The sequence below is a fragment of the Neltuma alba genome, unplaced genomic scaffold, assembly GCF_004799145.2.
Source record: "Neltuma alba isolate B1F8T4 unplaced genomic scaffold, ASM479914v2 tig00006189_pilon, whole genome shotgun sequence".
Classification (NCBI taxonomy): Eukaryota; Viridiplantae; Streptophyta; class Magnoliopsida; order Fabales; family Fabaceae; genus Neltuma; species Neltuma alba.
This window is the reverse complement of record NW_021634380.1, coordinates 41,527-54,003: the sequence shown is the minus strand read 5'-3', so window position 1 is coordinate 54,003 and position 12,477 is coordinate 41,527. Positions and strand designations below refer to the sequence as shown.

Genomic DNA, 12,477 nt, shown 5'->3' with positions numbered 1-12,477 from the left:
ACACAACTATTGACAAATGCCACTGATATTTGGAAGAAAAAAAAATCAGAGATTGTAGGCTTCCAACAAATTTTACGCTGTACGTAGAATAAATATTACACTTCTTATCTTTAATATAAGATCCATTTAATTAATTTGGTTAGAATTAAGAAAAGTTACGTAAATTAGTTAATTATAAGAAATACATGTTTTTCCTAAACACCATAATCATTTTTCATAATACCTTATCTCCCTTTCTACTTAATTATTTTGAGGGAGTGTCCGTAGGGATAATTTAGATAAAATTGATAAATATAAGAAAATATATCTTATTTAAGATCAAAACCAACTCATAATTAGATCATATATTAGAATATATATATATATAGATTTCTTATAATTATGTTAATATGCCCTTACGTGCGGCGCTGCGCTCTTTGTTGAATGCCACTCCTCAATTCATAAGGCACAGCTGTACTACGGTCTCGGGCAAAGTTGATTGCAAATTTTCTAAGATTCTTTCTCTTTGTTTTTTTTTTCCCGGCCAAATTCTGTATGCTTCGTGCAAAAAGAATTAAAAGAGAAAAAAGAACTTCATTTTCTTCTCAAATTATTTTTTGGTAGTTCTTTTTAAAATTATTCTGATGATTTATTTTCAAACTTTGTCATTAATTTGCCCATTAGAGTTCAAAATTATTCCTTCTTTCAACTTTTTTTAAAGGCTATTTTGCTTTACTTTTGTCTCCAACTCCTTGACGCGATGGTAAAGTCGAGCGGGTGATTAGTTACCTGCTGCCAAAAGCGTCCCAAGATAGGTGGGAAAATAGTATTTTCTCATGTCCTAAATATAAAGTCATTTTTGTAATGTAATTTAAACTATAAAAATAGGGTTTATATTTAGAATTAGAGAAGTATCTAGCATTGGCAAATTTTGGTAAATTATTTGTAATTTAAATGAAAAGGATCTCTCTAAAAATATCATTTTCTTGTTTGAATTGATCAATATTCAATATTATCAAGCTCTTATATTTTTTAACTTTTTTTAATCAAAGAACGATGTAGATCCTATTCTCTTCCGAACAAATAAGTAGGAGTAAATTAATCTGTGTTGCGAAATAATCCCTGAAACTATTTTTACAATATCACTTAAACCAACATAACACCGTCAATTTTTTATTTAATCCCCATTTTTATATTGTTATCAGTAATTTGGTTTTTGGGGTAGATAATTTAACTTCATTATCTATCTGTTTAGCATTTTCTTTTCTTTATAAATCAGGCACATGAAAACAATGAGATGGGCCTCCCCTTCCACGAAGTACTAGTTACCTCAATGATAAATTGGGTAGCCCATGAAAATATTGGGCTGGATCGGAGTTAGCCCGGCCGATTACTTCATTGAATGATCCTTTATATGCAGGCTACCCAATAAACCCTAGTTCAGGAAGCGTGCCTTGTCGTAGGTTTCTCCATTTTCATCTGCCCCCCGCCTACGTTTCCCCACTCGCGGTTACGGACCTTCTTCGCGGCTGAAAATGGTGAGGCCTCTAACACTATGCTCTTGCTGGCTATGTATGCTCTGTGCATCCATCTTGCTTCGTTTTTTCTTTTATGCTGATCTGTTTTCCCCCCTTGCTTTTCCTGCTCTGTCACGCAGCCTTTCAAAAGATATGTTGAGATCGGGAGGGTTGCTTTGGTGAACTATGGCAAGGACTACGGAAAGCTCGTTGTCATTGTCGATGTCATTGACCAGAACAGGGTATGCCTCTTCCCCCCCTCTTTTCATCTGCTACCTTTCACTTGCTATCAGATTCGGCGCGACTCGGTCGTCTATTTACGTAAAAATCTGAATCAATATGCGTATTGAAGTCTGTATTAGTTTTTAGTTTTTAGTGCTTCCAAACAACAAGTGGGATTTTATTTCGCATTAACGTGCTTTCCCAGTAATGGAATGCAGTTTTAGATTTTATGGAAAATTGAGAAATAATTGAACATGGGTTTTTACTGGTTGAATTTGGTGACCTTTAGTTTGTTTTACACCTTCAAACTTCATTGCTATCAATCAATCTGGGCGTTGCTGCTTCGGTTTATTTTTGACATCTTACTAGGAGGCTTTCACCTTCGGTTGATATCCCCGGCGATTTTTTAAAACAAAATTTAGATTCCGTTTGGCCATCAATGTATTGTCCCAGAAAAGTTATTTATACTCCGATTGATGCGTTTGGCTAAATGTGACAGTTTTTGCAACCATGGGTTATTGGTGGACTAGTATTTCAATGTATCTTGTGCAAATATCGAAGTCCATCAGAAATTCGTATTTCTTCCAGCTTCAAAAGCTGGAGCGCTCTTGTTGTATTGAAATCATTTTGGCCATTTTTTGAGGGCTCGCAGTCGAATATTTGGGATTGGATCTTTGGTGTGATTTATCTTCTTCATGTTTGTAGGCTCTGGTTGATGCACCTGACATGGTGAGGTCTCAAATGAACTTCAAGAGGCTCTCCCTCACTGACATTAAGATTGACATTAAGAGGGTTCCCAAGAAGAAGGAGCTCCTTCAAGCAATGGAAGCTGCTGGTGGGTAAACTGTTGAAACACTTGTTTGGTATTTATTCATTAAGCATATTATGTTCGGTAAATAATTTGTTTTCACTTACAGATGTCAAGAAGAAGTGGGAGAATAGTTCTTGGGGTAGAAAACTGATTGTTCAGAAGCGAAGGGCATCTCTCAATGATTTCGATAGGTTTAAGATAATGTTGACAAAGATCAAGGTGGGTTTTTCATAGTATTTTCGCCTATCTGATTGTAGTACCATCTTGTATTTTGGTAAACAAGATTCATTAATTTCCAAATATGCTGGCTAGTTGTGCCATTTGTGTTCTTTGATGTTGGAGTAGTTGATGCTAATCTATATTATTTATGTCGTGCAGAGGGCAGCTGCTGTAAAGCAAGAACTTGCTAAGCTGAAGAAGAGCGCTTCTTAGGCATTATGTTGTGAGCTTATTCAAATTTTTGCCTTGGATTTCTTTCGAACAGTACACCGTTTTTATGAGTTTTTACATCATTTGTAGACCAAAAAGTTTTATTTTGGAATATTTAATGTTAGGGTATTGTTGTTGGTTCTTAATGGTAGAATGTCCGGAGATTGCTGGTTTTTTCCCCGTTTAATATCGTTTGCATTTCAGATACTGATTTTCTTTTCGCAAGACATAATGTTGGCTAATAACTTCGTGACTTCCAAGATTTGGCATAGATATAATTGATTAATCTCGGAGTCCCCACTGTGTGGGTGTATACCGTAATCGTTGGCAAGCCAAAAAAAAAAAAGATGTATACAGTAATCAGTCATTAATTGTGGACGTTAATCATGCAAGTCTGTTCTAGCCTGGAGGTTCAGAGCTGAAGGCATTATCCAGGCATCTGGGTTATTGGAAGCGTCGTTTGCAATCAAAGTGTTTGGGAAGGATATAGAACACTACGCGACAGGATTGGGCTTTTCGTTGTGCATTCACGAAAATCAATTTTCCATTTGGCAATTAATAATGTCAATGTCGTCGTCAAGAAAATTGTCATTTGAATTTTATTTTATTTTTAAATATAAGGCTTCAATCCATTTTGTCGTATTTATATATATTTTTTTTAAATAATCTTTCTAATAATAATAGTTCTAATCAATACACTTGATTAGTAAGGATATTTTAAGAAAAACAACACCTATTTAGGATAAATAAATAACTCAACTTACTTCTTTAATCTCTTCAAATTAGTTAACTGGCTCTTATAATTAAGATCGGAAGTAGTACTTTATTTTACTAATCTCATTTACATAGGCTTGGTCAAGTAATTGTCACGTGAAGTGATCTGAAGTCACCGCAGTTGATGGGGCTATCATGATAGCTGCTACTAGAATTATGATAATTGTTACAACGCGTAAAGTGATCTGAAGCCACCGCAGTTTGATGGGGCTTCGTGGATGGGCGCTCGTGTATGAAGGCGGAAAAAATCATTCAGACGGAGCAATTTTTTGTTCATTCAGATGGAGCAATTTTTTGCTAGAAATCAGATCAAACCAAACATGTCATCCTTCATTTCTGCTTTGAATATTTGAAACATCATCCATTGTCCAATATAAGACCACCAGTCAAGATTTCAGATAAACACAATTGATATATCAACAATGAAACATGAATATACAACACAACACAAAGATCCTACGGCAAGACTCGCGATTTGTCACTGCATCAATCTCACAATTATAAAACCTGTCATTCTATCAGGCCATCATTACCTTCTTTTCACTACTCTTGCTTCGGAACGGTGACAACAAGGAGAACGTACGCGATGCTGCATAACAATAATATTTTGCTTTACAATTTACACTCGCATTAAGAACAAGAATAGGTGACTATAATGAAGAAAGGGAGGAAGAGACAGAGTTGATGTTCATTAGCAAAATCGCGCATGAGAAGAGAGCTTACACTTTTGCGGTGTTGTGTTGGCAGCGGAAGTTTCATCTTGGGATATCAAATTCTTTAATGTGTAGGCTGAAGATAACAAGGAAACTAAAGTCAATTTAATAAAATATCAGCCATATCAAATATGGGGGACTTGTGAACCATCTGCAAACTTACACACATTCTTCAAAGAGAGAAATTTGTCAGTAGTAACAGGAAAGCATGAAAAGCCAACAGTTGATGAACAAATCAACACTTTGGATTTGGATAACCCATCAAAGATGAACTCATTATCTAATGACTAGATGAACTAGGTTGTTAAACAGTTTTCATCTACAGCAGTCTACGTTCATATTTTCTCATGAATGATTCAAGGAACCAAAATCTTATGTGAAAGCTTGAAGGTACGTGGTTTGAACTGTCAAGACAAAGGATCGGGTCTAAGGCAAGCAGAACAATATCGAGTGGAGCCCACTGACCCACTTATCTATTCAACCTGACTTGCATACCACAATAAACAACCGATACTACTCTTGATGAGGGATTTAGGTATCCCATACTAAGTTTCCATCACGATTACTCACAAATAAGTTGGTTTCAAAATGTTGGAGCATAATGTTATAACCATGAATTTTCCAAGCTATAGTTTCCCCACGTTTCAAAATCTCATAACATTACAGGTTTCACCAGAAATGAGGACCCATTTGTGGGGAGTGAATCTTCTAGTAAACTTAGGATATGTGAAAAGTTATGAACAATGCGACCACTAAAATTGATGCATATTATCTTTCAGAAATGGTCAAGGATACTAAGCTACTATCCTTATTCTGTTGAGAGACAACTCACCTTCTTTAGAAGAACCGTTTGTCCCAATCTCATCTGCTTCAGAGCCGTCAATGCTTGCATTATCTGATTCCGTGTTGTGTCCAGAAGTAGCTGAGCTATGATTCTTTCTTCCAAACTTCAATAGACGCCTAAAACCTTTTGATGATTCCTTTACCTGAGGCTTCTCAACGACTTCAGGAATCTTCTCAAGTGTTGAGTTTCTGGAGTCAGCTACATGCGCTCTAACAGTCTCCATAACAAAAGGTGCAATCTCCGTGTTTGTTGAGGGTGCTTTGCCATACTCAGAATTGCCTTGGCAAGGATCTTCCATAGAAGAAACTCGAGCAAATGGAGCATGATATGTTTCCTTATCAATACCAATGTTTGAAGGTCCTTTCTTCACACCATCGGATTTGACCTGAGTTTGAGAGATGTTATATTCAAAATCAGCTTATGTAACAACAATTGCTCCAAAGCAGGGATGATTTGTATCTACAACTTAAGCATATAGATTATAATCAATGAAATTAAAATTTTCTTATCCATATAGTTAAAATGTGGTTAAATATAATAGATTACTGCCATCCAAATTGAAATTTAAATATTTGTATGTTTATAACAGTCATAGGATAAAGAACTTGAGTCATAAAGTTCTCTCCTCACAATTTCAGATTTTTAAAAGACTGGGCAGAAAATTGAATATTTAAAAAGCATTTGGTAGGACAATACTTGCGTGTTATGACGCTGGTAATACAATTGCCAATCTGGATGAAGAATCATCAAGATAGGTTTTTCTTTTCTTTTCTTTTTTTTTTGGGTGCCAGCGTCAACGTAGGGATTTCTTAACCAAGGCCAGGTATAACTTATATTTTTACCCCTTCTAATCAGAAAGAAACACAGTACATTATTTATAATTTTAAGCCTTGTAAAACAAAATCACATTATCTGAAAACAGTAAACAAGCGAGATAGTTAACTACATTGAAGCAACTTTTAATTGGCGACAACATACCTCACTAGATATTGGTTGTAGTTGTGCTTGGTTTTGTGTGATTTCTCTATTTACTAGGTCCATGCTTGGGGAAACTGGCGCACGGATGGCAACATAATTGGACACAGCCTCTGTTTTCTCTGTCACTTCACAATTATCACACTGTTTCTCTGGCACCCGCCCCCCAACTTTTTCTTCTGTCATATGAATAGCTGGGTCAGAAGGTTTTTCACTCTCAAGCACCACAACAGTCTTCTCAATTATCGGATTATCATCTTCATTATCATGGGATGAATCTGTATTCACAGATTTCTTTGGCAAAGCACCTTCCAAGTTTGTAGAAATCTTGTTACCATTTACCTTTTCAGTCTTCTCCTTGACTGATGATCTATTATGGGAAACATCAGTTGCTTTGGCTGTTCTAACTTTCACTTCAGGGAGGGTTGCGGTCTTGTTTTTATCATGATTCACAATGGCAGAAATCTTTTTGCTTTCAGCTCCATCAGCTACTTTGGTCTTTGACATTGTTGCAGTGCTCTGTGGTTTAACTGTAGAATTTTGACGGATGGTACTCATTTTAGGCTCTGACAGTCTTCTAATCCTTGCCATGGATGCTTTAGTATCAGCTGTATCACCTCTCTTCTCTTGCTTAGATCCAGGGAGTGAAGGCACTGATCGGCTTAACTTGTTTTCAGCTGAGTGGCTTCCAGCATTCAATCTGCTGGATTTTGAGGCTTTTGAATCATTAGATCCAACAGAAGAAATTCTCACAGGGAACCTTTGTAAAGGTGAGGATGATCCTGGCTCAGCATCACTAAATTTTGAACCTTTGAGAGAACTTGGTGAAAGTTTGGTAGGAAGCCGTTTCTTGGTTAGTGGGGATGGCACTGATTGCTGTGCAGGGATTGAGCTGCTTCTGGAAGCAATTCTCTTTTGCCTCTCCATCTTTAAAGCCTCCAGCCGTTTGAGCTCTTCCTCTTGCTGAATGATACAAGCAAGAGAACCCAACCAAATTTAAAAAAGAAAAAAGAAAAGAAGAGGTGATAACCTTGAAAAATGTAACCGTTTGACTAATTCAAAGTTAAATAAAACTGACAATTAAGGCAAGGTCCCATAGTAAACAAGGCAGTTGGACTAAATGAGTAACTTTCCATTTAAGCTAAACCACATAAAAGCAAGAAATTGGAGGGGAACCAATGGAATAGAAGTAAACACCTTCTCTTTCTTCATTTTCTGAAGATCAGCCTTGTAGTTTCGTAACTTCTCAGCACGTGCTCGCGCTTCATCCAGGGGACTCAATTTTGAATTCTTCCCTCTTCTTATTGGCCCCACATTCTTCTTCCTATCAGAACTGTTGGGGGTAAGTTTTGACTTCTGCTCCTTATCCAACCTCTTAGATCCTGGTTTGGTGTCAGCAGACACCTCTTTATTCTTCTTAGCTCGTGAAGCATCAACTTCAACCTGAGCCTCCAATTCATAGTCTAAAGCAGGATCATAGCCCATTGATGCCCTTTCGGTCACTCGTTCAGGCATCAAACTCAATTCATCTGGCTCATAATTGTGATGGTTCCTTAGATCACTAGACGATCTTTCTGCCTTCTGATGCACTGCAGGCAACTCAGAATCAATGTCAATAGCTTTTCTTCCGTTGTCCCCTCCGTAACTGGCTTGGTTAGATCTATACTCAACAATGTAGGAATCATCATTCATATCACGCAACGAGTTCCTCTCCAAATTATTGTTTGAATAACCTAGTCCATAGACCACTTCCAAATCTGAGGAAGGATGCGCATTACCAGACTGACTGTCTTGTTTAAGAATGATGAAGTCGTCATTGGCAGTCCTCCTATAGCCAACCCTTCTGCCACCAATTTCTGAAGACTGCACATCATCCAGAGACACGCCATCACCAGGCTGGGTTGCCCCCCTAGATAACAAAAATGCATCATTTGATGTCTTAGGCATGCGGGTTAAACCCCTGCTAATGGCATGCATATCTATTGAATCACCACCTTGAATTTCATGCCCATTTTGCTCACTACAAACTAAAGGATCACTAACAGAAACATGTTTTTTCCTTCGCAGACGATCCCCCTTTTCCACTTCAAACTGGTCTTGGTCAACGGCATGTCTATCTTCATCAACATCTCTAAGCAAACAATTTTGGAATGCTTGCCAATGACCCCCGTCTGCATCATTCCCAAGCTCTGTTTCTTCCCTATCAGACGAGTTCAACTTCTTGAAAGATTCTTTACCACTTCCTCTTCTTTTTGAGTTATCCGCATATTCATGAGTATCCTTATCCTCATTGTTTTCAGAGCCAGAATCTGAAAATGATCCACTGCCAGAAGAGTTCTCTGTCTTTGTAATGTAGTTGATATTCCGAATTACCACTGTGCCAGATTTCTGTCTGCCTGATCGGCTAGACTTCTTCCGTCGTTCTCCAGTCTGCGAACCTCCCCCCTCCATGCCCAGTTCACCCCAAGGTTCTGATTCAGTATTGCTGTACCTACCATCCATCGAATGCCTTCTGCGCCCCATATTTTGACCAGAATTTAGTCTGGGATCCTCCACAGGTGGATAAATAGGCTGCATGTATGGTGTTCCTGGATAGTTCTGATAGTAGGGCATGCCTTGCATAGGATATGGCGGGAAGACTGGCACAGTGCCTGGGGGAGAATTGATTGGCCAAGGAGGGTACATATGATGTGGAAATTGGCCTTGAATATTTTCTTGGTGGCCAGCAGATGGTTGAGGAGGCACATCTGGAATAAGTAAACAAGAATCTCAAGATATGAAGGGGGGAAATAATAGCACAAACGTGGAGCACCATATACTAATTTTAGTCGAGGAAAACTTCATTCTCACACAAGCAAATCAAATTGAATTATAAGTAACTGATCGTGACTTTACATTTATGCTGGTCAAGTACCCTGTGAAACCTAGATATTCCAGTTCAGTTGTCAATGAGATCATAATTTGCATTGCTCATGAGACCAAAATCTATGATTCTCCAAAGAAGCTAAAACAGCAATTCACATCCATACGGACTTTTATCCGTGATGAAGTTCAACTTTTGGAGGGAAGAAAAACACCTAACAGACTAGTGAGACAAAAACTGTTTTGAACATGAAAAATTAACTTTACTGCTGGAAAATTTTCAGAACTTCTTTTACTGATTACTCTTCAATGTTGCAGCTCAAAAATATCAGAGGAAAGTAAAAAAGAGAACATTCCCTCTCAGAATGTAAGAATCTGGTTCAGTCCCAATATAAGTGGCTATGCATGTGAGAAAATAGAGTCATTATGATATGGATGCATAAATAAATTCACAGTGAACGTGACAAATTTACAAGTTCAAAATATGCTGATGTCAGATACCTGCATTTGCTTTCCCATTATTTTCTGAGTCCAGCTCAGTGTGAGATGCAGCAGCCATGCTGGAAAGTATAATCCCTGATGTGTTTACAGGAGCGAAGTCCAATCGGCTGCGAATTGCTTCAGAAGCTTCAATTTCAAGCCACTGACCACTTTCATGTTTTCGTCTCCAAAGGTCCATGAACTTTTTACATGCATCCCTGACATGAGATAAAAATACATCAGCAAGAGTGTACAGAGAATTCATGGCTGTATGCATGATAGACCCAACATCTTACTGTGACCAACATTACATGAATAAAATAAAAGAGTGAACGACATTGTTCTTACATCATGCGAACTGCTCCAAAGCATTCAGCAAATGACATCAAAGTTGGCAAGTATTCAATGTCAAAACCAGCAGCAACAGCACGGGCAAAGGCCATGCCTTGCTCTTTCTGAAGCACTGATTTTCGAGTCTCCAGTACTTTCAACAGTTGAACTCTAATATAATGTAAAATTGGGGTGAATATCTTGATAGAGCATGGAAGCTTAATGAGCTCAAAGCAAATAAAGATAATGAAACTTACATCGTTCACAAAAAAGAAAATAAACCTATTAAGTATGCAGGCCAAACATGGAAGCCCCAGTAAATTTATAATCATTCATTTACATCTCCCAACTCTTAGTTAAAAAAAATTATTAATGTTGTAATAAGCACAGAACACGGGGGAAAAGATCACAGGGGATGTGGAATTTACTTAGAATTTCCTTCTGACTGAGTGGTTCCATTTGCTTCAGGTGGCTGATCTTCAGGCTGCAAGATCAGTAGATCCATAAAAATCGATTAAAAATAATACTCAACTAATGATGACAGAGTGAGGATCCACTGACCTTGTAAAGTACAATAGCTTTCTCATCATTAGCGTCCTGCAGAGTTTTGCTGGCTGTGCAACGCAATGAGTTTTGTTATGACTGAACAATTACAAGGATTTAAATGCATAAACACTTCTTCAATACAAGTTAGTTGTGCACAAAGATATATTACAAGATCCATACTTTTCCTTTCAGAAGAACCTTCAGTACTCTCAACATGTTTTACTTGGTTTTCTTCCTGCTGAAGAAATAAAAGATATTTGAAACAGAACATTAAGCGCTATCATATAATCAAAAAACCCTATTATATTTACTTACAGTGCTAATCCCTATAGTGGAGTTGCCTTGAATTGCAATTGCCTCTTCAATTTGTAAAATCTCAGATTCTATAGTATAAACACGTTCCAATATCTCAGGAGTGCTCACAAAGCGAACAAACCTACAGAAGGAGATGATAGTAGTTGCGAATGCTAATTACATATTACATAATAGGAGGAACTCTAGTCTAAAAATATTGGCAGCGAGGCTAATTTTAATTCTACAGCCTTAACCTCAAGAGCTACAGGTGGAACCACTTAAGTTTGACTTTCAAAGGCATGGCTTAACAGCCATTTTTCCGGCACATTTCCTTACAGCAGGAAATAGAAAAAGAAACGGAGAGATAACAACGGGGTTTTTTGGTGGTCAGCGATAACATTTTAACAAAAATGAGAGGGAACGATGGAAATAGCACTCCATTCCAGATCTGTGTTGAGAAATGGAGGTAATCATAACTTCCACAAAGCTTAATTAAATGGGTTAGCAATCTCAATTCAACTTCCATGCTATACTGATAGAAAAAACTAACTATTAAACACAGAATCAAACCTCTCTATAGTTTCCCTGGTAAACCAGGAGGCGCCATCATGGTCAGGCTCTAGAATAATCGAATAACCCCCTTTGGCCATCTGATCTTTAGCAGCCTTCAAGTGGGACAAAAACGGGTCAAGCAAACCCGAAGCAATCTTCTCTTTCTTCCCATTCACGATTATGACCAAGTCACACCTGATTTACACAAAAGCCCGGAGGAATTAGGACAAAAAGGCGCAAATACGCTGACAACTGCCTGAGAAAATCTTAGTACTCACAAGAACGATCCGTGTTAGCTCCAATAAAATCGACAGACATCAGAGAATATTAAATTACTTGCCTATCAATGAACCATAGAGAATATTTGAAGTATTTTTCCTAATAAAAATAATTCCTATCGATTCGCTTCAGAACTTGCAAATATTTGAAGTATTCAGCGAGGTCTAGCACAAAACTTAGCATTGTACAGCTTAGATTTATTCCTTAGTTCTGGCATTTTCTTTTCTTTCTATGGTTTTTCCCCACCTTTTGGCGGGTTTAAAACAGAGCAGATGGAAGAAACCAAGCAAGCTGCAGTACTACCTGGTTCGAGTAGGTGTGAGCTGAAATACGGCTGAATCCAGTCTCGTTGAAGAGTTCATTGTCTTCAAAAACAACCAAGAAGAGAAGCTGAAGCTAATCCAGCAAATGGGGTTCTTTTTCTGGGATCACGCAACTCAAAAGTGAGATCAAACGGCCACAAACAACAGGGTGAGAAAAAGTAAACCGCAGTACCAAAATGGGGTTTAGCGACTGTAACGAAAAGAAAAGGGTGGGGAGGGGGAAGCTTTGCTTCAGAAAGATATGCCTCAGGGCTCAGAGAGGAAAGTGGCAGAAAAACTGAAAAGTGTAAAGTAATGGCACCAGAAAATGAGCTCTAATGGCGGCCAAAAAGACACTGGAAATGGGGGGTATGAAGGTTCCAAAGACAAGACAAATGATCCTGAGATCGATCTTTTGGTCACCAACTCCAACCAAGGACCGTCAATTCTCTGCTGACAGATATATCAGCTCGTTGAATTTAGCTCGGCGGCGGCGAGTAATAACCAAAGTGCCCAGGGATATAATCGGAAAGTCACGAGACAGTTCGACAATCTACATTGGTGCGGG

At 38.0% G+C, this 12,477-nt stretch overlaps 2 protein-coding genes across 5 annotated transcripts; one reads left to right on the top strand and one right to left on the bottom strand.

The window, feature by feature from the left end:
- The first annotated feature begins 1,423 nt into the window (after positions 1-1,423).
- Positions 1,424-3,182, top strand: LOC114749820 (probable 60S ribosomal protein L14). Its single transcript, XM_028938360.1, has 5 exons — positions 1,424-1,517; positions 1,637-1,738; positions 2,424-2,553; positions 2,636-2,748; positions 2,908-3,182. Exons 1-5 carry the CDS (start codon positions 1,515-1,517, stop codon positions 2,959-2,961), a joined length of 402 nt encoding a protein of 133 aa, XP_028794193.1. The 5' UTR covers positions 1,424-1,514; the 3' UTR covers positions 2,962-3,182.
- Positions 3,183-4,038: 856 nt separating this feature from the next.
- Positions 4,039-12,351, bottom strand: LOC114749819 (COP1-interacting protein 7). Of its 4 annotated transcripts, none has more exons than XM_028938356.1 (13): positions 11,911-12,351; positions 11,347-11,523; positions 10,798-10,918; positions 10,663-10,720; positions 10,498-10,550; positions 10,365-10,420; positions 9,955-10,107; positions 9,628-9,824; positions 7,462-9,011; positions 6,268-7,227; positions 5,278-5,674; positions 4,456-4,521; positions 4,039-4,321 (listed from the first exon to the last, which is right to left on the bottom strand). In XM_028938356.1, exons 1-13 carry the CDS (start codon positions 11,967-11,969, stop codon positions 4,251-4,253), a joined length of 3,918 nt encoding a protein of 1,305 aa, XP_028794189.1. In that variant the 5' UTR covers positions 11,970-12,351; the 3' UTR covers positions 4,039-4,250. The 4 variants fall into 4 exon arrangements, with proteins under 4 accessions (XP_028794189.1, XP_028794191.1, XP_028794190.1 ...); XM_028938358.1 differs by having other exon boundaries at positions 10,681-10,720; XM_028938357.1 differs by having other exon boundaries at positions 10,663-10,717.
- Positions 12,352-12,477: the final 126 nt, after the last annotated feature.